Genomic DNA, 22,593 nt, shown 5'->3' on the forward strand with positions numbered 1-22,593 from the left:
TGCCATGTTAATGCAATTGTTATTGTTTTATTAATGCACTGCCGATGCGTATGTTATATGTTACACTAGAGACATTCTCGGAACCCATCGGCTATATTCGGGGTCTGACTTCCGGCAGACAGCGATACAGCCTCTGGGGGTAGACCCCCGATTTTTTGGCATTCCGGTTTGAGGAGGCGAATTTCCGTTTCCGACTTCCGTATATATATATACGTAAATATGCTGAACCATTGCGATGGATTCAGAGTTTGCAGTGACGCCAATTATGTTCCGCCTCGTTAGTTCACCGCACAGAGCGTTTAACCTGGCAACAACTGCAGCCGGCTTGATTGATCAATATCATGCGGACTACAAACAGCCCACAATCGGAAACCAGGGCTCTTCCGCTCTTCTTCTGGAGGCAAGATCTCCGGGGTTTGCCTACAGGCTCTACATTCACTGAATGTAGAGTCTGTATATAGAGACTACACTAGAGACTACAGCTGTTGGGTTACATGCCACTCCCCTCACGCCTCTTCTGCTTCCCGGATGCTCGCATGTTGTCTAAAAACATACACTAAGGCAACCTGTTCTCATTCTGAAGTTGTCACATACTGCCAGTTGGTCACTGATTTGCAGGTCAGACACTGAGGACAATCAGGCATTCTTTCGCTATGGTATGATACGCTGTTGGGCGTTGTCAGTTTGAATCGTCACGTGATTTAAGGAGCTGGAGAGTCCCTCTAGGGCACATGGGAGGGGAGGCAGATGGATCCAAGAACACTGGACTTTTACTCAGGAGGCCATTGTTCACTTAGCATATGAATGTAGAGCCAAAACATGATGGGTTTTTTTTTTTTCTAAACCTAACCATGTGCTTTTGTTGCACAATGAAATAAACATGAATACAAGGTGTTAAACCAACATTGTAAGTTTATTTTGAAAAAGACTGTATGCAGCTAACAAGCAGAAACTGCGCATTTCCTGTGAAAGTGAAAGTGTATTTTGAAATACACAATGCATGTAACAGGCGTAAATTGACACAGGGTCCGGGAGGGAACTGCCCATTGGTTCGACATCCCATTGTTCCGACCATATTAAACTCATTGTTCCGAAGTCCGTTCCGAATCATCATGATGCCCTGTGGTTAAGGTCTGGTTAGGTTTAGACACAAAAACCACTTGGTTAGGGTCAGGAAAAGATCATGGTGTGGGTTAAAATGAAAAAGAAAGTGAAAACACCTAAGCCGTGAGCCTGCTCTGCCTCAAGCCAGTCGCGGCGCACCATACGCCCGCCGCGAGCCGTTCAGCACCGCGGACAGTCGAACTAATGGGATGTCGAACCAATGGGCTGTCAAACCAATGACATGGACCCGTCCGGGAACGTAAACGTAACAGGTGCACCCAGGATATCAGGCGTGTAATACGTGGACATGAAAGTCCACTGACCAAACGCCGATATGTAACAAGTTGGGAGTGAGAATGTGTTGCCTGAGGGAGGGTGATGCCACTGTTGTTTGGCATACAAATGCAAAGGCAGCATAAAGAAGGAACTCGTAGCGGCCCTGTTGCACGATCTTTGTGTATAAAGGGCTTAAATCTCTTTGGGAAAGCTCAGTTTAGCCTACACACACTGAAACACTAAGACTATATACTATATTGTTAACACATTTTAAGATTTACATACTCTGGAGGCTGTTTTGGTAAAGCTCTATTTTGGGGGAACAGGGGGCTGAAACTGAGAGAAAATGATGCATTTATAAATTTAACCAGCTTAATGTGGATGTACTCTCAGTCACAGGTTCCCATTTTGGCTTGTGATCCTTTATAGCCATATACGTAGGTAGTGAGGCTCACTTCACAACTTGCTCCATTTTTTGTGTTTTACAGGCCTAAAGAGGTGAAACGGGATTTCACAAGAAAAAACAAACAGTTTTGAGAAATGTCTGAAAAAATCCTAACTTGTTAATTGACCCCTTAGATTTATCTTATGATCCCTTGGTGGGTGTGTTCTGTCATTAAATATTTTTTAGTTATAATAAGTCCAATAATGATAATAATGTAATCTCGTTATATTTCTATATAATGACAATAAAGCTTTCTAATTCTAATTCTAATTCTAAAGGTTCATTCTCACTGCTGCGATGTGGAAACACGGGGCGCGGTGCGGAATTTCGCGTTGTTGTTTTCCAATTCCGCGCAGTGTGAACGGGTGTGGGTGAACATGGACGAGAGGAGCAGCAGCAGCGAGCTAGCAAGCTAACATCAACATCAACTTTCTTTAGCACTTACCACTCTCACCACAGCCACCAAGCTGGACAATGGACTGCCAGACGTTGTCCTTTAATTCATTGTTCATAAAATCATCCCGTCTTTTATCAAAAAGGACGGGGTGCTGTGAAATTATCAACCTTTCTCCTGCGTGACTGGATTTTTGACTCTCCAGGGTCTGCGTGACGTCACTATAAACAAACAATTTCAATTGCCCAGCTGTGTATTTCCACGGGGGTCAAAGTCTGGGTGGAAACTTTTTTCACAGCATTAAAGTTCCGCCCCAGTGTGCAAACTTCCATAAGAACCCATGAAATCAGCGTTTATATTTTTCTGCGACAATCATCCGTGCGGATATTCACCCTCAATGAGAATGGACTTTAATAGTGCAGTATGCATCAGCAGATCCAGGAACAGCTTTCATCAAGTAAAGAAAGGTAAACCTGCAGATAGTGAGGCAGCTACATTACAATAATTCATATATTCAAATGAAAACAATATATTCTAAAGTCTTAGACACTAAAACATTTTTAGGCATAAACGATAAAGTGGAATTTGAGCTGACATTCCTGAGCTGAATGCTGATGGGCTCCCTGTCAGTCTGTTCGTTGGTGCATTTATGTGAGGGGAAAGCATATGCGTGGCCACAGAGCTGTCTGTGTAGCAGCACGGTGCTAAAGCATAAAGAATAGGCCGGCCCAGTCGTAACAAACTCTGTGACAAAATGCTTACAGCCTGTAGCAGAGAAGTGCCACATTCATCAGCTATCTGCCAGAGCATTTACACACCCCACCATCAACAGCCCAGAGGGACAGAGGACAGAGGGGCCAGAGGGGACAAAGATGGACGAAAGATAACAAGCAACTGCAAATGTTTTTGTAGTGTGAAGAGTGAATTATTAGAGAGTAAAGGTGGGAGTCTTGTAAACAGAGGAGAGGTTACTTTGTTTCAGAGATTTGAAGCAGATATGTGGAGCTAGCTGCATCAACTGTACTTCTTACAAACTCCATACAGGTAGCTTTCAGTATGATTACACATATTTCAATACATCACACTTCTCTTTAATACTCTGAGTGAGCAGGTCATAGTTCAGACTTCATGTAAGCTTGCTAAGGGCTTATTTATGCTCCCTTAATGTGTGAAAATAGATCCATTTCAAATGTTGTGACCATCAGTGCCCTGATACCTCCATGTGTCCTTTTTGTTGACAAAGATACAGCTGGTAGATGGCAAAAGAGGGTGGAGTCAAAAGTTTCATACAATAACAAACATGGTGAGGGTGGACAGAATAATGTACCTTAAAACGGAGGCATTGTAAGTGGCAGTGGTCTTTGATGCTATTACTGCAATATGTAGACGGACAATTCTTTTCACTTTTTAAAATGTCTTTGTCGTCTCCTGCATTTGTATCTCATTTGAAATACGCTACACCGCCCCAGTCGCGTAAGGTAGTGACAATGGGCCCCAGCGCACGCTATTATGAGCGGCCCTATTATGCCCTAGTTACAAGTTATGAAGCACACACACACACACACACACACACAGTTTTAGATATATATATATTTTAGCAACAGTGTGTCTTACTGCCGCTTTTACGTTACATCCACTTGCAGATACTTGATACTGGACACATTAACATACATATTACACAACAATCATCATTACATATCTGTATAAGACAAATCTACAAAAGAAAAAAGGAAATTATTGTGTTGATTAGATGTTATTACACCTCCTAGCCACTAGGTGTCAGGGGCAGTTCCTATTAGACTGCAAAGTAGTGTTATGGTAGTAGGAAGAAGAGCATGATTAACTCAGGAAAATAACATGTATGAGGATGCATGATCTGCCCAGTTCGCAAATTAAAGTTCTTGATGTGAACTAAACAAGGACTATTTATTTCTGGGTGACAACAAACAAAACAATTATTAGTTTAACTTGATAGTTTTTTATTGGTAAATTATAGTTTTTTAAATAGTTTATGTAGAATACGTTTATAATTTGTTATAGATTGACAATGTTTTACAAAACCAGAAAACCATGATGGAGATGGGTTTGCCTTATTTAGGGCATGTATGGAAAAAAGCACCATTTTTGTTTTAATGTGAGTTCTTCTTTGAACACGGGCGTATTTCCAGGTGGCAGTCGGGCCCCTCCACCCCATGGGCCGCAGTGCACCCGCACTGCCTGCACTGTCTATTCACCTGATATTACAATACAGGTATTATCATTCACAGATTCTGTCTTAAAGGTCCAATTTATGCCTGTTAGATGCATTGTGTTTTTACAAAATACACTTTCATTTTCACAGGAAATGTATGGTTTCTGCTCATTAGATGCACACAGTCTTTTTCAAAATACACTTACAGCATCAGTAAAACACAGCATCTTTACATTTAAGTAATTGTGCATGAAAATCATGTGGCTACATTTAGAAAAAACATGAAACTTGGCTCAACATTCACATGGAAGACAAGCGGCAGGCTCCCGGATGAAAGTTCAGGGTTTGTTGGACCTATTCACCTCCCTTCCTGCCTGTCCCATAGGGAATTTACAGCATTTTATATTGCTTTGTTGCCAGGGGCATTACAAACTGACGTCACCCGGCAGCATATCATACCACTGCAAAAGGTGCCTTTTTGCGCTGGTGTCGGATGGTGAAATGACTGACAAAGCGCCTCTGTTTGACGAGTTGGGAATGAGAACAGGCTGAGTAAATTGGCAGAAATGGAATATCATATAATAAGTATATTTTGTCAGTGTATAAATCATTGAATCGTTGTGTTTTCATTACCTTAGAATGAGACATTTTATCTGCAAGGTGAGCAGGTCCTCATATAAGGAGATCACCATGTTGCACCACCACCATGTTTCTACAATTGCCCAGAACGGACATTGGCATTGACACTGGCTTCAGATAGGGACATTTGAGTTTTCACGTCAGTCACCATAGTTAGAAGTCAATCTGTGACAAGCAGCTTCAGAAAAAAACTGATTAGTAATGTTAAACTGCTGTATTCTTTGTTTTTACTGGTTTAAATCACCTGGTCTGGTTTGTTTTGGAGAGGGAGAGACCTCCGTGGATAATTTGGCCCCTGTTAAAAACCTCCTGAACACTCATCACGGAAGGAATTCTGACAAGTTTTAACTGGTTGCAATGTGCAATCCTCACCACTAGACGTCACTAAATCCCCCTAAATCTTAACACTGGATCTTTAAACTTCATGTTGTCAGATGACTGCAGAATAAAACAGGTGCCTGAGCCTATAATTAATAGCTGTAGTTAGCAGATAACAATTTTTGACAGATGATCAAATCAGTTTTCCCAAGCTCCTCCCCCAGGATGTCTGTCACATGCCACTCTCTGAGTCTCGGAGGGAGATGGCCCGATGGTCTGTGGCTGTCAGACAGGTGGTGATGCAACAAAGTCCAAAAACAATTCCTACATGGGATGGAGCAACATCACTGCAGCACAAGTGTTTGTCTTCTTCAGTGTAAAATTGTAAGTTGTGATATGTTTGCTGTATCCTATTTCTTAATTTTTGTAGTCCTGTGTTTTACGATCGTTTCTTCGTCTCTGGTTTAATCACAGCAGCTGTGAGCTGTTGCTGCTAGATCATCCATCCACTTTTATTACTCAGCGATGTTGTCGCCACTATATCTGTCACCGGCCGTGTTCCATGAAAACAGACATTTGTCATTGCCCTGTGCCTCCCTGCTCTAATGCCATCAGCTCCAGTGACAGCCACTTGGCTAGGGACACTGGGACACACACACACACACACACACACCCACACGCACATGAACAAACACAGAGAGAGGCTTGTATGATCAGAGGGGTACACACTACATTAAAGATCACCATAATGCTTCTAAGGGACAGAGGCACCACCACTAATTACACTGCAGGGATGTGTGAGGTGGTGTGTGTGTGTGTGTGTGTGTGTGTGTGTGTGTGTGTGCGTGTGTGCGTGCGTGCGTGCGTGCATGCATGCATGCGTGATCATATGTGACCAGGTAGTAGACGTGTCCCACATCAGAAAAACGAAAACAAACATTTAACCCTCGGTGTATATCACAATTGACTTCTGCACAACATCCATCCAGTTATTGTTGGTAATTCACCTACAGGCTGGTTGAGGCGCCCACTAATCTACAGACCGAATGGGTTACCAAGGTGACACAGCAGATGGCAGCGTTGTGTGCACTCTCTTGTAATTCTTCTATTTTTGTTTCTTTTTTTTCAATTTTCAACTCTCCCTCAATGGTTACATTCACCAGGAAGGAACTTTTGAAATTTGCTGTTGTTATATATGTAAAATTATTATGCACATCCAAGCACAGTTTTGAGGAAAAACCCCGCAGTTGGTTGTCACTTAACATTCCGGAAATCCATTCTTGTTGATGAGGGAACGATGTGATAAGAATGATAGCACATTTGTCTAACATTGTTAACATGAATATTAAATTCAGCCTATCACGTTATGTCATACCTGTGGGATTCTGTCCAGCTGGCCTGCATTTCCCTCGATAACTTTCTACTTAGAATCATGTACTGACTGTATAAATTTAAATATAAGCCTCTCCAGACTCTCAGTGGTCCCAGAAAAAAGATTTATATTGAATGGCATTAAAGGGGACCTATGCTCATTTTTTAAATTCATATATTTTATTCCTCTGGTCTAAGGCCATCCAGAAATATTAGTTAACATGAACAATTGTCTCCCAGATCTAAAAGCTATTGTGCTATAACTCAAATTTGTGATGTCATAGGGTATAAAGTCTGGAGCTGCTTAGTAGACAAAGAATGGTGAAATATTCTCAATGACACAGAGAGCATGCAGATATGATTATTGTCACATTCATACATATTTTATGTTGTAAGCCGTCATTGCTGTCTGTCCTGCATCTCTCTCTGTCTCTCTTTATGTCTCATTTTGTCATATGGAACATTGTAAATTTATTATGTTGACCATCTATCCATCCTGGAAGAGGGATCCCTCCTCAGTTGCTCTTCCTGAGGTTTATAACATTTTTTTTCCCCCTGTTAAAGGGGCTTTTTTGGGGAGTTTTTCCTTATCCGCTGTGAGGGTCTAATATGGGATGTCGCATGCTGTAAAGCCCTCTGAGGCAAATTGTTATTTGTGATATTGGGCTTTATAAATAAAATTGATTGATTGATTGATTGATTGATTGAATGTTCTGAGTATGTGGGTACATTTTCTGTTTCAGAACTGAGAACACTACGATAGAATTAAGTTCATTTGTATTGTATTATTATAGTATTAAAAAAGAAAACAGACATCCCTCCCATGCATTGGTTATGGAGCAGCTCCAAACTTTATACCCTATGACATCACAAGTTTTATAATTACTTCTCTGGTTACTTCTCTGAGTTTCTGGCAGAAATCTATTTGTTTTAACTCAAACCATGATAGTTTATTTATTTATTTATTTTTATTTTTTTCATAAATTAACAAAGTTGCAAATATTGATTGAACTCTCATAGGTCACAGAAATAACATATTGGAAATGGAAATTTGGGTGGTATTCCCGTTTAAGGAGAGCACCCAAATAATGAAAACATAGCAAGGCAAACAGATTTCATTAAAAAAAAAACGTACAGAAAATTTCTTTGCAGCATTATCTAAGTTTCTTGTATTAATTACTGTGCTACTGGAAATCCAAACACATCTAGTTTTGCTAAACATTTACGTAACTAAACATTTGTTAGATTATCATCCCGTGAAGGAATCTGTTGTGTACATGTGTGTGCATGCATACACAACAGATTCCTTCATGGGAAATGTTTTGTTTCCTTAAAGCCAATCGATGAGGACTATATACACTTTATAGTGATAGGTGAACTATAACTGTAATGTATAGGTAAAACAAATTGAACTAGAAAACCACCAAAGTATCTAAGCTCAAGCTTTGTATGTGTCTGAGTGAAATGATCACTTACATAAACAGTCATTCACCAACTGTCTCTCAGTTAGACCGGACTGGTAGGATAATTTCCTTTTTGACCACTTAGGGTCAGAAGTGAGTTAGTTTTGGTGCTGTCAATAAGGATCAGCATGGCGTGTGTGTGTGTGTGTGTGTGTGTGTGTGTGTGTGTGTGTTTAAGAGAAACTGTAATTGTATGTATTAGATAAAGCCTGTCCCCTCATTTGCTTGTTTATCATCTTTCTATGAAAACACATTAGTTCAGCCTGCGTAGCTCTAACTTGGTGCATGTCAATAAACTGTACAATATTCCTGCAATCATGAGGTAAATGGAAAAAAAAATGTAAAGTGATCTTGCATGATTAACCAATATTGTGCAGAATTATCATGAGTCTGACTGGAGTTTATTTAACATACTGTTTATCACAGTCTATGACAGATTAAAAAGAGAAAAAGCATATATCTTGGTAGTTTCTACAAAATGGGCTACATGTTTTCAGTTGCAAGTCAAAGCCACATTTGAGATGTCACAAGCACTTACTGTGATCAAAATAAACTGCAAAGACAGGATTTTTTTTCCCTGTTTGAAAATATACAGCTGCACAACATGTAAATGAAAAATGATATAAAATACGCAGCAGGGCTGTACACTAATATTTTTGCGCATAACACTGGAGCTACAGAGGTTTAAAGGTTTGCAGCACAGGACACAAAAAAACTAAACTAAAGCTAGTGCTGAAAAAATGAAAATGAAAAAAGCTTTTGTTATTTATGCACATAGTATCATCAGAGAGGCAAAGGGAGGGAAGGAGCGAGAGACACTTGCATTACACTTGCGAGAGACGTCTGTGTTATATATGTCTTGTATGTGAAATGTCTGTGTTTTGTCGCTGTATTTTTAAAACAGATCTGTCGGTGCTGTGACTAGGAGGTGCTGTCTTCATGTCACAAAATAGACCACAACTACCAAGAAGAATGGGGACCCTCTATGATTCACCTCACACATAAACTAGCAGAGCAGCGTTGAATTGCACGTGTGCTGCGGTAATTTCAATGATCTCACAGACTGATTTAGCGTAGCATGTGCAACATATAGACTGATGTCACACTGTAGACTCATTGACAGACAGATTAAACAGAGGAGCAGCTCTGTGTCTCTCTTAGTGTTGCTGGCGAACTTGTGAGCGTTGGGGCAGAGCTGCGTGGAGAGTGTGAGGAGAGATGGACACTGGTATGTGTTATGTAATAATAATAATAATAACAATACATTTTATTTATAGGCGCCTTTCATGACACTCAAGGTCACCTTACAGACAAAGATAGTGAAAGTAACAGCAGATAAAAAGTCAGAGGTAAAGAATAAAGTAACATAAAATAAACAAATAACAACAGCAAAACAAGTTTACATTGAATAAAATTCTGTGTAAATGATGGATGTGTGTGGCTAGGTGGATGGGAGTCATACTGAATAGGCTATTTGAAAGTTTGTAAGCAGGATTTGAAAGTGGAGAGCACGTTGATGCTACGCAACTTTACCCTATATCAATATAAACGGTATTGTCTAAATTTATATCTTGCTTAAAAATATATCAAGATATCGTACATAGTCGTTATATCGCCCAGCCCTACTCTCCAGGAGTTTGGTTGTTGAACCAGTGCTAAGCAAAGAGGTGAACCTGTCTCTTAGTAGTGGGTACTGCTCCTCTTCCTGCATCAACTCCAGTTCTGTCCCTGCCAAAGAGGTAATATTCAGTGTCCCTTAAGCCAGTCTGTGATGCCAGGGATCAGTATAGATCTTCGCCCTTGCCTGCTGCCTGGCTCACACCACTTCAGTACCTATCCCTGTGAGTGTTTGGTCCACAGGCCAGCAGCTCCATGAGCCACATGGGTCAAGGCCTGGCCACCAGATTACTCACAGGGGTGCCCCGGTTTTTCCTTTTCTGGATGAGGTGCTTCATCTCCATCATGTCTGATTCATAGGATCTGTGAATCGCTCAGTCTGGGTCTTTCCTTGAGACCGTTTTGCTTTGAGAAACCCTACCAGGAGCTATTGTCCCCCCCTTCACCATGTTAAGGAATCTCGGAAGGGATGTGCTACTAGAGAAATTGTTAACAATCAGTCATTAAAACACACAGACATAGTACTACAATATTATTACCTCCGCCAAGGAGGTTATGTTTTCGTCAGCGTTGGTCTGTTTGTTTGTCTGCGAAATAACTCAAAAAGTTCTGAACGGATTTTGATGAAATTTTCAGGAAAGGTTGATAATGGGACGAGGAACAGATGATGAATTGAAGAAGATGAATTTTGGTGGTGATTGGTTGAAGCGAAGTGGGTAAAATAATAAAATGGCGGGAAATCCGAGCTGCTTGGCGGAGGTCTGCGCTCCCCGAGTGCTTTTCTAGTTTAATTAATGTAGTTATCTTTCAACAATTCAAAAAGACATACACATTTCCATGTATTTAAACAAACTGTATTTTGCTGTTTGTACAAAACAATTTCAGCACATTTTACTGTACAGTCTGTAAATTGACAAGAGAAAATATAAACAAGAAATGTAACTTTACAATAAAATAACATGCATAAATATCAGGGTTTCCCACAATGGATTATATTTACTGCAATATTTAAAGATTAAAAAAAATTATATTAAAATGTTAATTTCTGTCCAAGCTCCAATAGTTTTGTTGAGTCTGCCCAAGTTAATACCTTGACATGTATTTGTTGTTTAATGGTTTGTGTTTTCATGGTGACATGTGGGACACCCATGTAAATCGCTTAAGCACTGCTTGCATTCAAACAATGGATACAGATATGTGGTTGTTTGCAGCTAGCGATGCCCATTTATTTCAAACAAAAATTAACATGACATTTTTTAGGAAAGTGCCAGGATAGAAAACCTAACCCCCCCACCCCCAATGACAGAAGTGTCTGGTGTTGAAAAGCTGCATTTCAAAACTGACCATCTGGTAACCAATGCATCAAAAACATCCAATATAGTTTATAGATAGATGGAAGCAGGTAACATTTTTCAAGATGATCAAAGAAATATGCCAATTTAACGTTTTTATGTCTCCACTGCAGCAATAACCGTGGTCAGAGGCATTATGTTCTCAGATGTCCGTCCGTCCGTCCCATCCTTGTGAACAAGGTTTCTCAAGAATGTCTCAAGGGAATTTCTTCAAATTTGGCAAAAATGTCCACTTGGACCCTATGAACTGATTCGTTTTTGGTGGTCAAAGGTCAAAGGTCAAGGTCACTGTGACCTTGTCTATCTCATTCTCGTGAACGTGATATCTCAAGAACGCCTAGAGGGAATTTTTTCAGATTTGGCGCAAATGTCAGCTTGGACTCGATGAACTGATTAGTTTTTGGTGGTCAAGGGTCAAAGGTTAAGATTGCTGTGACCTTGCATAAATCTTATTGTCGTGAACGCAATATCTTAAGAATGCCTTGAGGGAATTTCTTCAAGGATGATCTGATTAGAGTTTGGTGGTCAAGGGTCAAGGTCAGTGTAACCTCACAAAATAAGATTTTAGGCATAACTCAAGAATTCATACACTAATTATGACAACACTTCACACAAATGTCAACTAGGATAAAATGATGAAGTGATGACATTTTATACCCAAAAGGTCAAAGGTCAACCTCACTGTGACATCATAATGTTATGCATAAAACACTTTTCTGGCCATTATTCAATGTCATATCTCAGATACAGAAGGGAAAATATTTGGTCAGATATTGAAATGGTGACTCTAATCTTGGGTGTCCACCTTGAAATTGTGCTGATTTTATAGATCTTCTGTGCTGCCTGGGGGACAGTGGGTGTGAAGCATCCATGTTTTCACAGACATGGATATAAACTGTAAGGGAAACCTAAGTCTAGTTTTTTTCTGTAATTCCATCATTATTTATGTAGTATAGTATGTATAGTTATGTTGGAAGATGGTGTCTTCATTCTTAAAATATAAAGCACTAAATGGTATGACGGTTGGTTGACCCATTTACCCGGTCTATTTTTATTGATGACATTTTGATGATATTTATCTCGACATTCTGAGAGCTTGGCAATCACTTTGGTGAGTGCAATATCATTATTGCAGATTAAACTGATGGCCTTAACCAGTGGTTCCCAACTGGTCAAGCCATGGGGTCCAGATTTTCTCCTTCGTCATTAGTTCAAGGTCTACACAGTTTAATATATTCACAGCATACTTCCGTTTGGCCATATTGTCGAGCTAGTTTTCTGTCTCTGTCAAGTAGCTGTCCATTAGTCAGTACTCTACGGCAGGAAATGGCACTTCAAAATAACAGCTATGCACCAGAAAGTGTGTTTTTTTTACAAACTTGTCATGTTCATGAGTCACTTGTGGTCCATTCAGAATGGACCTGTGACCAACTTTTGGAAGTTGCAGTGAAGTTGCACAAAAACACTAACCAAAAGTTTATTAAGCTTATCTAAACCACTTCATTTGAAGGGCAAACTGAAAGTGAGAGCACCTGAAGTGTTGCTAATAATCCCTTGTTGAACAGGAAAACTGTGCTCAACTACAGTAAGTACAGTAGGTCAAAGATCAAGCAGGAAGTAAGTTTATCAACTGTGATGGATTTTCCATCCAAATGCCTAACTTGGAGGATTGTTTCCAACCGTCTGATGGTCTGTTTCTTGTCCTATCAGACTTCCTTTTAGTGATGTCAGTTTGGTCTCAGATCTCAGCTACTGGTTTGGTGAAAACAATTTTATTAGTACTGATAAGAAGAACTGCCAAATCTATGAAAATAAGACCCAGTTTAATTTAGCTGGACTTTTCCTTTAATGGCTCAGACTGAAAAAAAAAAATTAATAAACAACTGCAAATGCCAGAACTGCATACTGCACTGTATATTAATTGCTTGATTTACAGTACACCCTCCCAGAGCCCACTGAGTCCAGGCTAAGTGGTGTTTGGTTAATGTGTACATATTACAATGGTGGAATGGCAAAGAGAAGTAATGAATAGTTTTGCAGTCCCAGTGAAAACCTGGAGCTCAGTTAGGGTACAGAAGAAGAACTGTCTAACTCCAGTGAAGTATGTTCCATACCACCGTAGCCATTCATCTTCTTCAGTTTTAGCTGGTCCACGTGGGCCAGGCCTTGGGTCTCAAGCACTGCCTCCTTCTTAGAGAACATCCGGCTGATCTCCATGAATGTCTTGTTTTTGGTCTCTGGGATCACAATGTAGACATAAACTGCCACGGCCAGACAGATGGTGCAAAACACCAAGTAGCAGTAAGACCCTGCTGACATCTGATGGTTAGATGAAAGATGGGGATAGAAAAATTAGATTAAGACAACATGAAACAAGTGATTTATGAATTGTCAATCCAAAAACAATAAGTATTTTGCATTACAGCAGCGGACTCAGAATAGAAAGCAAAGTGAGGGAAAGGGTTAAGAATTCAAGCGCTTCATAAGATGATATATAACAGACATGATGCAGCATGAGGTTGGAAATCAACATCCAAGTTGTAATTATGACTGGGAAACTCAGACTCTTTGAAAGCTCCATATACGTATCTGACTCCGAGAGTCACAATACAGAAGTGCCTGAAAATCAAGCACATACCACACATCACATGAGCCAAGCTTCTTTGTTCAAGGCCATTACACACAAATTTAATAGATACAGTATAGTGTCAATATATTTTCAATACACTGTATATGCAGCCTTCATTTGACCAACTCTGTAATCATACAAACCTCTTGAGTTATCCTGTGCTGTGAACATGGTGATCTTTTCTGTCTGTGCATCCATCCCACATCCCAATAAATGCAGCATTAGCACATTGTGACCAGGGATGCTTCAGATGATCGCTACTGATTTGAAACAGTCTTTAAATTCTTAAAAAAGTTAATAAGTCACTCAGGCAGTGTCCATCATGGCATCTTGATCCTGATCCAGTTCCTGTCAAACACCAGGAGTAGGTTAGCCTGGTGAAACCATCCTGATCTCGCAAGCTCATATTTGATTTCAATCCGCGGATCAGTCTGGCCATGCAATCATTAAGGCGCATTCTGGCATCAGTTAAAGCCTACCGGGCCAATCACAACCGTTTATTACTTTGGGGCGGGCACGTCATCAGAATAGGAAGGACAAGGAGTGGAGTGAATGCATTTCGTAAACAACCAAAATGTCTACTGATTTTGAAACTGCCATGGTAAATGTGTTGAAAGAACTGGAATGTATATTTTCTTTAAAAGCAGAGCAAATGGCTGCACTGAAAGCTTTTATTGAAAAAAAGGATGTGTTTGCTGTCCTTCCTACGGGGTTTGGTAAAAGTTTAATTTACCAACTGGCTCCGTTGATCGGAAAAAAGATGGGACCTCAGTGAAAACCCAGTGGCTATTGTTGTTTCTCTGCTAGTTGCTCTCATGGAGGAGCAGGTCAGGGAAGCGACCAAGCTGGGAATCACAGCCATGCAACTCGGAGTCCACAGTGAGGAGGAAATCCGCAAAGACAGCTACACTCTTTCCCAGACATCATCACAGCTAATCTCTGCTGCACGCTGCACTTGCTTGCTGATCTGTTTACAGTGGCGTTGTGCTAGCCTACGTCACACGTTTTGTTTAGTCTGATTGGTTTTCCGTCTTTCAAATTGCGTGAAGGGGCACTTGAGTGACAGTTGTTGATACCGCCCTTCGGGTATAGAGGAAATGTACACTCCGTGTCCAGACCCATTCAGGTTTTGCGAATTGGGTCTGGCAACGCCAGGCTAGGAGGAGGTTGCACCAACTGGTCTTTACTAAGCCTAGTCCTAACTGCAATGTCTTTAGAATGGACTTTAAGTCGGTTGCACCAAACAAACTTAATCCTAGTCTTAACTACACTCTTACCGATGGAAGTTCATTTGAATATCGAGCAACTATGGCAATTGCCAAGCAGCGCATGTGTTGCTGAAATACATTTTTGATAATCTTCCGCTGTCTTGCTAATGTGTGGCTAAGCATTTATCATCTGTGACAACGTATCCGAAGGAGGATTAGAGCCATGTTAAAGAAAAAAAAACACTTGGATTTCAAGAATTAAGTCATAAATCTACGATAGTAAAGTCATTTCTTTTTTTTTTTTGGAGAGTTTTTCCTCATCCACTGTGAGGGGCCATGGACAGAGGGATGTTAAATGCCGTAAAGCCCTCTGAGGCAAATTGTGATTTGTGATATTGGGCTTTATAAATAAAACTGAATTGAATTGAATTGAATTATATTAATTGGTGTGCGAGTAAATCACTGTGTGGAGCACACATGAATACACCAGAGCTGGAGCACCCACCTGCCAGTTTGGTTTGCCGGTCAGCTACAGCAGCACAGGACAGACAGTTACGCATAGGAACAGGACTGTGTGCCAGTGTTGCTCCACCATTGTAGGGGATGTTAATGGAAACACATCCAACATACTAACACACATGCTTTCAGCAGCCTTAGGATGCAAAACATAACGGGATGTGTTGTAGGTATATCAATGGAAACACATTGAACATGATAAGGCACAGTACAGCATCACCCAGATGTGCCGTCACCAGCGGCACCCTCCTATAATGTAGTCTGTATATGACACAACAACCTTCAGGGGTTATTTTTTTTCTGGTGGCAGAAGTGGAGTGGTGTAGATTTGTGTGGATAAATGAAAAATGAAAACAATAAACAGTTTTCAGGTGGTAATGTGTTACGTGACATTGTAAATGTAATAATATCACCTAAAATCTTGTTAGTAACGCATTATATTACTTTGGTACTGCTAAAACATATATTACTGTCACTCCCAACACTGTTTACACACACTTTGTCGCTTTTTATACCATGTTACCCAACTTCACAGACTTAATCTGTGACTCATAAAATTACAAGTTCAATCTTGTAATATAACAGCTTTATTCTTGTAATATTACAACTTTATTTTCGTAGATTTATTACTTTTTTCATGTAATATTACGACTTTATTCTTGTAGATTTACGACTCTAATTTTTTTTTCTTTAGTGTGGCCCCAATCCTTTGTGACATAATTATGAAGGATCAGAGAAAAAGAAAAGTAAATTTCATCAGGATACAAAGATTTATAAAGCTGTACAGCAGAGGCATGTCTCATTGTTTGATTGACAGCAGCTGGCAGGTGGAGCTCCACAGGTAATATGAAAGGAGAGAAAAGATAAACAAAAACTTGGCAGTAGCTTATAACCCATAGACAGTGTGTTGTTAGCAGTAGTATTCAAGACAAAGGACCACATCAGCATCTTAACAGACCGAAGTGACATTTGCAGGTAAGTTTATGTGCTGCTGCTTAGTGTGCTGCAGCTAATTAGCTAGCTATCTAGCTTGATAACTAACATTAGCAGTGCACTTTTCACCGGTGAACGTTTGGTCGCTCGTTCAACTAGCCGAAGTGAAGGACAAGATGCGTGATCATGTTTGTAAGTTAGCTGGATAAAAGGGAAACTTTCGCAGGAAGCTAATGCGATTAGTGGATTGCTGTTTTCTTTGTGGCTCCTATGTTGTGTTTCAGGCTGCTGACTTATCCAAATGGTTGAGATTTTGACTACATCTGCTCCGGACTAGCCGTAAGATTTATGCACAGTCTTGGCGAGAAAAGGGCTAAAGCCTAGATGGTGCAACCAGTGTAACTATGAGGTCTGACTTAGAATGCCAAGTTATGACCAACTTAGCTTCAGACCAAGTGTAAGCCTTATTGGTGCAACCAGCCCCAGCTGATCTCTGTACAGCGCTGTTTATCATTTTGGGACCATGTGGGACTCAGGAAGACAGTAACTTTGGGCTCACTTACAACCCTTTTCCAGTGCAGGGTAGAAACAGGTATTCATTGTCATGTGCTGCTTTTGTTTTCACTGTTCTCCGCTGGCCTTGGTGACAATGGTCAAATTTGCTGATTTGGGATTGGTGAAGTGACTCATCATCACTACAAGGACAATCATAAAAGTAGCCACAATGTCACAACTGCATCTGTATCAGCCAAGACAACCAGTTCATTAAAACAAAAGGAAGAAGAGGGGCATCTGGTAGCCTAGCAGTAAAGATCAGATAACTGTAAAGTCCCTGGTTGGCTCATGGCCAGGTGTCTGTGTTGCATGTTACAGCTTTCTCTCTCTCAATCAAAAAAGGAAGAGGGAAAACACTCTCTTAATGAGATAAAGGTTTGCGAGAAAACATTAAAAAAATTGGAAAGCCACACAGTCATAACTCTAATTCAGTTATTTGATTTAACTTCAAGTATCCTTTTTCCTGCAGTGGAAAAGGGCTCTTAGTGCCTTGTGAGTGCTGGGGCCTCTGATAGGGAGCAAATGCAGCTCATGGAGCTTTACAGCATTTTTGAATGTCTCCTAGTTTTGTCTGTCTGCACAGTAAGCCAGTGCCTCAGAATCAGATTATGAGCAGTTGATTCCCACAGCACACTGTTTTGTGCAGTTTTGTGACTGCAAAATCAACAGACCTTGGTGGGACTCACGATGCAACAATTGGAAAACCCTTTTCACACATGCAGTGCAAACCTGAAATAATCTAGACATAATCTGGAGGAGCTGCATGTGAAAAACGTAAATTTCTGAATCAGTTGTTTCAAACAATGAACAAACTTTATCCTGCCAGCTCCCAAGTGAAGAGTCTGTGTAATGTCTGATTGAACTCGTGTGAATACAGCACTGTCTGGAGAATTCACAGCAAGCGAGTGGGCATGTTGATGATGTTTATATCACGAGGGCCGCAAGAAAACAAACATTTGAATGTGAAGAAGAAGGACCATGTACAGGAAGATGGCAACGAAAATGTCTAACTGGAGAGATGACGAGATTCGAAAAGTTCTGTCAGTAAATGACAGGGCAGAAATTCTTAGACCAAAGAACAACAAGATACTCTGTTATTCATGACTACATTACAAACTAGCTATGTGACTACAGCATAGTCTGCCCTGCATGAGCCCAGGTGTCAACCCTACAAATGGGACGCATGAAAAATAAAACTTGCTGTTTGTTTGATCTTTTAAGTTGCTCTGTGATCATTCAATGAAAGTCACTGTTCAAAAGAAACAACAAGCAGTTTCTAATGGGAGCTGTGTGAACCAGACCAAGGCGGGAGTCAGTGATGAGATTAACCAGTTCAGATTACATTAGACTAGATTAGAGTGAATTTATTGTCCACCTCAGAATAAATTTCCCTTCAGCTCCTCCCAAGTACAGTAGAGGTACATACAATTGACATAATACAACACACACCATTAAAAACATATTAATTCAATTTTGGTTATTGATAGGCCAGAGCACTCGTAATGGTTTTAACATTTAGAAAAGAGAAAAGCTTATGCAGGGCAGCACATTGTATAGCTTTCACCTGTAAGAAGGGGAAGACGAAGCCAACAGTGAAGTTAGACAGCCAGTTGAGTGATCCTCCAACAATGTAGGCCGCCGGGCGGTGGGACTGTTTAAACAGCTCTGCTGTGATCAGGAAGGGAACCCCCGCTGGAACAGATAAAAGCACAAGATATAAAAACATCAATACAAATCAAACACTGCTGTTGAAGATACAGGTGGTAACTTTTATGATAGTAACTTTGCATCCTATCTCCTGAAAATGTCACTATATTCTGAAAGGAGTGCGTGAGACAGGGTCAAGGATGCTTCCTTGGAAGGACAGGTCCTTCCAAGGAAGGGACCTTGAAAATAGAGAACTCGGTCCTTTTGGCAGGATTCCATGATGTAGCACCCTTGAACTTTAGCCAATTAAGGATCCTTTCTCGACTTTGAGAAGCACCAAGATAGTCTGTGAAAAATCATGTCCCTCCTCTTTCTATTGCCTCTAATGGCATTTGCCAGAATCAGACAGCGGCACGGTCAGCAACAACCAATGAGAGCCAAGGAGTCTCTAAAGCAGCTGTCAATCATGTCAGTCACTCTGTGACACTGTGGTTAAACTGTCAGAACCATATTTTAGTGTACTGTTAAGCTGTAAAATGAGAAAGTTGGTCCAGCTGTGGGCAGCGCTAGATACTCTGTTTAACTGTCTCCAACATGGCGGCTGGGTCACAAACTTTCTCATTTTACAATCAAACAGTCACTAAAATATGTTTGAGGAGAGAAATATGCAATGCAGTAACAGAATCTTGATCCATATTTGATCAGCGCTGCCTAGTTTGACAGTTTGACCACAGTTCATGAGCAGTGAATAACATGATTGACAGCTGCGTTAGACACTCCTTGGCTCTGATTGGTTGTTTTTGTTCACATGTAGTAAGGCCATTAAAAATGCTACAAGGCAAGAGAGCAGGTAGAGGAGTATAATGTTTTTCATAGATTTCTCATTTATTGCTGTGTGAACAAAGTGACAGTTACAGCACATATGAAAAAAAAAGTTACCAAGTGAACTCATTGAAAGGGGCATGTTAGTAATTTAGTACTGCACCTCAATTAGACTGCTCATGAGACACAGATTAAAAAGCAGGGTAAAATGTGTGCAGCAGAGGCTGGGATGTCATGACTTTTAGTTCCTTTTATGGGTGAAGCTCCAAAAACCCTTGATCTGACAAATCCCACAATGCGGTGTGATTGTGTCTTTCATTATGCCCACATATTTCAAGCTCAGCACTTCCAGTCAGTTCTGAAACGAATGAAATTTAATGAAAATTTTCGGCTCCAGGATATAAATCCTCCACACCAGACTCACCAACAACAACAAACAAACAAACCATACAACAAAACAATATCACAATGTACATGTAGATCTGCCGGCTTTCTGTGATGAATTTATAATATTTGACCCCAAACTGAGAGAACTAAAAATTTGTTTGAATTTATTTCTATATAATGAGTTATATGTTCATGTTCCACAACAACAGAGCAGGTATCTCCGGTCAAATCACATAGAATTTGATGACATTAATTGAGTAGCATTTTGATTGGATGGGAAGCATTCCATGAGTGCTGATATACATTATAACAGCAACTGGGACTTAACTATGCATGAATCAGTCTGCTTTACAGCTGTTCTGAGGCATTAATTATGTTAATTGTTAATTAGCTGAAATTGTGCTGTCTTAACAAACTTTTACCACAAAATGAAACATATTACCACAAATAACATTTCAGTTAAATATGATCAGAAAAGGAGGAAGTGTGTCATCTGTTAACAGACGTATTTCACTGGTCACAAAATAAATGGAAACGTACAGATGTAGCCTACATGATACAAAGTAGCTGGTCTGTGGTAAAGTGTAGACCTACTTTTCACAAAGATGCAAGCAAGTGTGCAGGGATGATTATGTTTTGCTTGGCAACAGTCCAGTCTCAGTCCAGTTGCCGAACTATTTGTGTTGGCGGGGCCAAATAAATCATTAAATAAACAAACAAATCATAACCTGTTGCTGCTTTTTATTGCTGATAAATGCCACTTGTGGAACTGTTGTATAAAAGCAATATTACACTTGAGGTCATGCTGTCGCACTGAATATCAGCACAATTGTGATTATCTTCAGCACTTGGCCTGCAGCCTCGTGCCTACTACCGAATCAGCCATGTTGATCTTCAGTACAACGGCACTCCCTCCCATGTGATATTGCTTAAATATCTAATAATCTGACGTCACTCCAGATCTTGTAAGATTTAACAGCAGCATTTTGTTTTCACAAATCAAGTACCTTGTGCATTTTTATAAAAAGGAAGCGCAGATTAGTCTCCTCTGTTAAGCAAGCAACAGTTCTATGAATATTATTGATGCTAATGCATCATCTTTCACACCAATAAGGGTTATGAAAGGCTAATTAGAGAACGGATGATGAGATAAGGGCCAGGCCAGCGTGTGGATGCAAGAGTCATATATCAAACAATACACAATACTAATATTTAATTATTATATCATTAAAACTGCATTATGCATTATATTATCCATTAGGAAGCCATAGAACATGGATAGTCAGAATGCATAACTGCATGAAGAAAAACAATATTTATCACTCATTGTAAGTGAACAGCATGTACAGTATGTGATTCCGGTGGCTATCAACACTTGCAAATACTATTGATAAAGTATCAATTTACAGATTTGACAAGCCATATCATCAAAATGAAAATTAAGTAGATTGAGCTCTGGGACTCTATCTTTCTTGAAATTATAGAACTCTTAGGATGTTTTAGTGTATGACCTCCAGAGGGAGCCATCCAATAACACAAAGGAACCTGAACTTCTGCATATTAATCATTTCAGAGGTTTTGTTTATCATCTGGAAATTGCAGAAGTGACACACAGAGAGTACAGAATAAAGTAACCTTCATTTTTAAAATGTGTTGTACTTAAGAAAAAAAAGAGCAAAATCAGCCCTTCTCCGCTGCAATCACATCTGATTGAAATTCCACACATACACGCCTTCACTTCTCTGTAGTCGTATCTCTCCAGCCAGATAGTGTTGGTTTTATTTGTTGTCTGTGTCCACCTAAATTCATTGTAGTGAATAATTGGAATGATTGCAAATATTCCAGTATCAGACAGTGTCCTGATAATGTTGGATCATCCACAACACACATTGTGGACAGTTCACACTAGGAGCTAAAATGATTTGCCAATTACTGAACTGGCAGGATTATTATTATTATTTTTTTTAAGTAATTAAAAAAAAAAAAGTTCCAGCTTCTTAAATTTTTAGTTCAGGCAGAGCACTGATGTTTTGCATGTATTGGCTAATTGGAATCAGTTGTTTGCAATATACTTCACAATGGTATGCTCATTCAAAGCTGTGTGGCAAGTAACATCCAATTATAGTTATGCAGAATCACTGGTAGCTTTGTTGATACACTAATTGCAATCCCCTTTACTGGCCCAGTTCACCTTACACTTTTGGATTACTTATTTAGGGAGTAAATAATTACAGTGCATTACCTCTTCTGCCTGCTGTTCACTTTTTGAGACTCAAGGTCAACTGGCGTACTCAACTGTGGATCAGCTGTTGGCTCACTACAGGTTGTGTTTGCTTATTAATGGCAATAAGTTAGTTATACTGTAGCTGCATTGTTGTTCGCTATTTCTCAGTTCAGTTTTGCTGCTGTGTTGGTGCTGCTGAGATTCACTTTGCGATGATGCTGGAATTATTGGCATTTATGGTTCTGCATTCTTTAGGTGATGTTGTATTCATGTACAGTTTATTCATTTGCATTGATATTAACCAAAAAAAAGTTTATCTGTAGCAGCTGAGCTGATATCTGGTGGTGTTGTTGCATGTGCTTCCATATTTTAAGTCCAAAGAGATCTTTTGCCTGTGTGGAGAATGACTCACTTAAACTTTGGTTTGCGGTGGTCCATCATATAATAGAATCTGTAGTTGAATTCCTGCTCATTGCTATTTTAGTTAGCTTTACAAATAAAA

At 39.9% G+C, this 22,593-nt stretch overlaps 1 protein-coding gene across 2 annotated transcripts in view; it reads right to left on the reverse strand.

The window, feature by feature from the left end:
- Positions 1-12,109: 12,109 nt before the first annotated feature.
- Positions 12,110-22,593, reverse strand: part of slc2a15a (solute carrier family 2 member 15a) — a 56,511-nt gene continuing 46,027 nt past the window's right edge. For both annotated transcript variants that reach the window (XM_050070704.1, XM_050070703.1), the window contains 2 exons: positions 18,576-18,703; positions 12,110-13,489 (listed from right to left, as the gene is read on the reverse strand). In XM_050070704.1, coding sequence (XP_049926661.1) covers positions 13,235-13,489; positions 18,576-18,703 — 383 coding nt within the window. In that variant the 3' untranslated portion in view covers positions 12,110-13,234. The remainder of the gene's footprint in view (positions 13,490-18,575; positions 18,704-22,593) is intronic.

Source organism: Epinephelus moara, chromosome 19 (genome assembly GCF_006386435.1).
Source record: "Epinephelus moara isolate mb chromosome 19, YSFRI_EMoa_1.0, whole genome shotgun sequence".
Taxonomy (NCBI): domain Eukaryota; kingdom Metazoa; phylum Chordata; class Actinopteri; order Perciformes; family Serranidae; genus Epinephelus; species Epinephelus moara.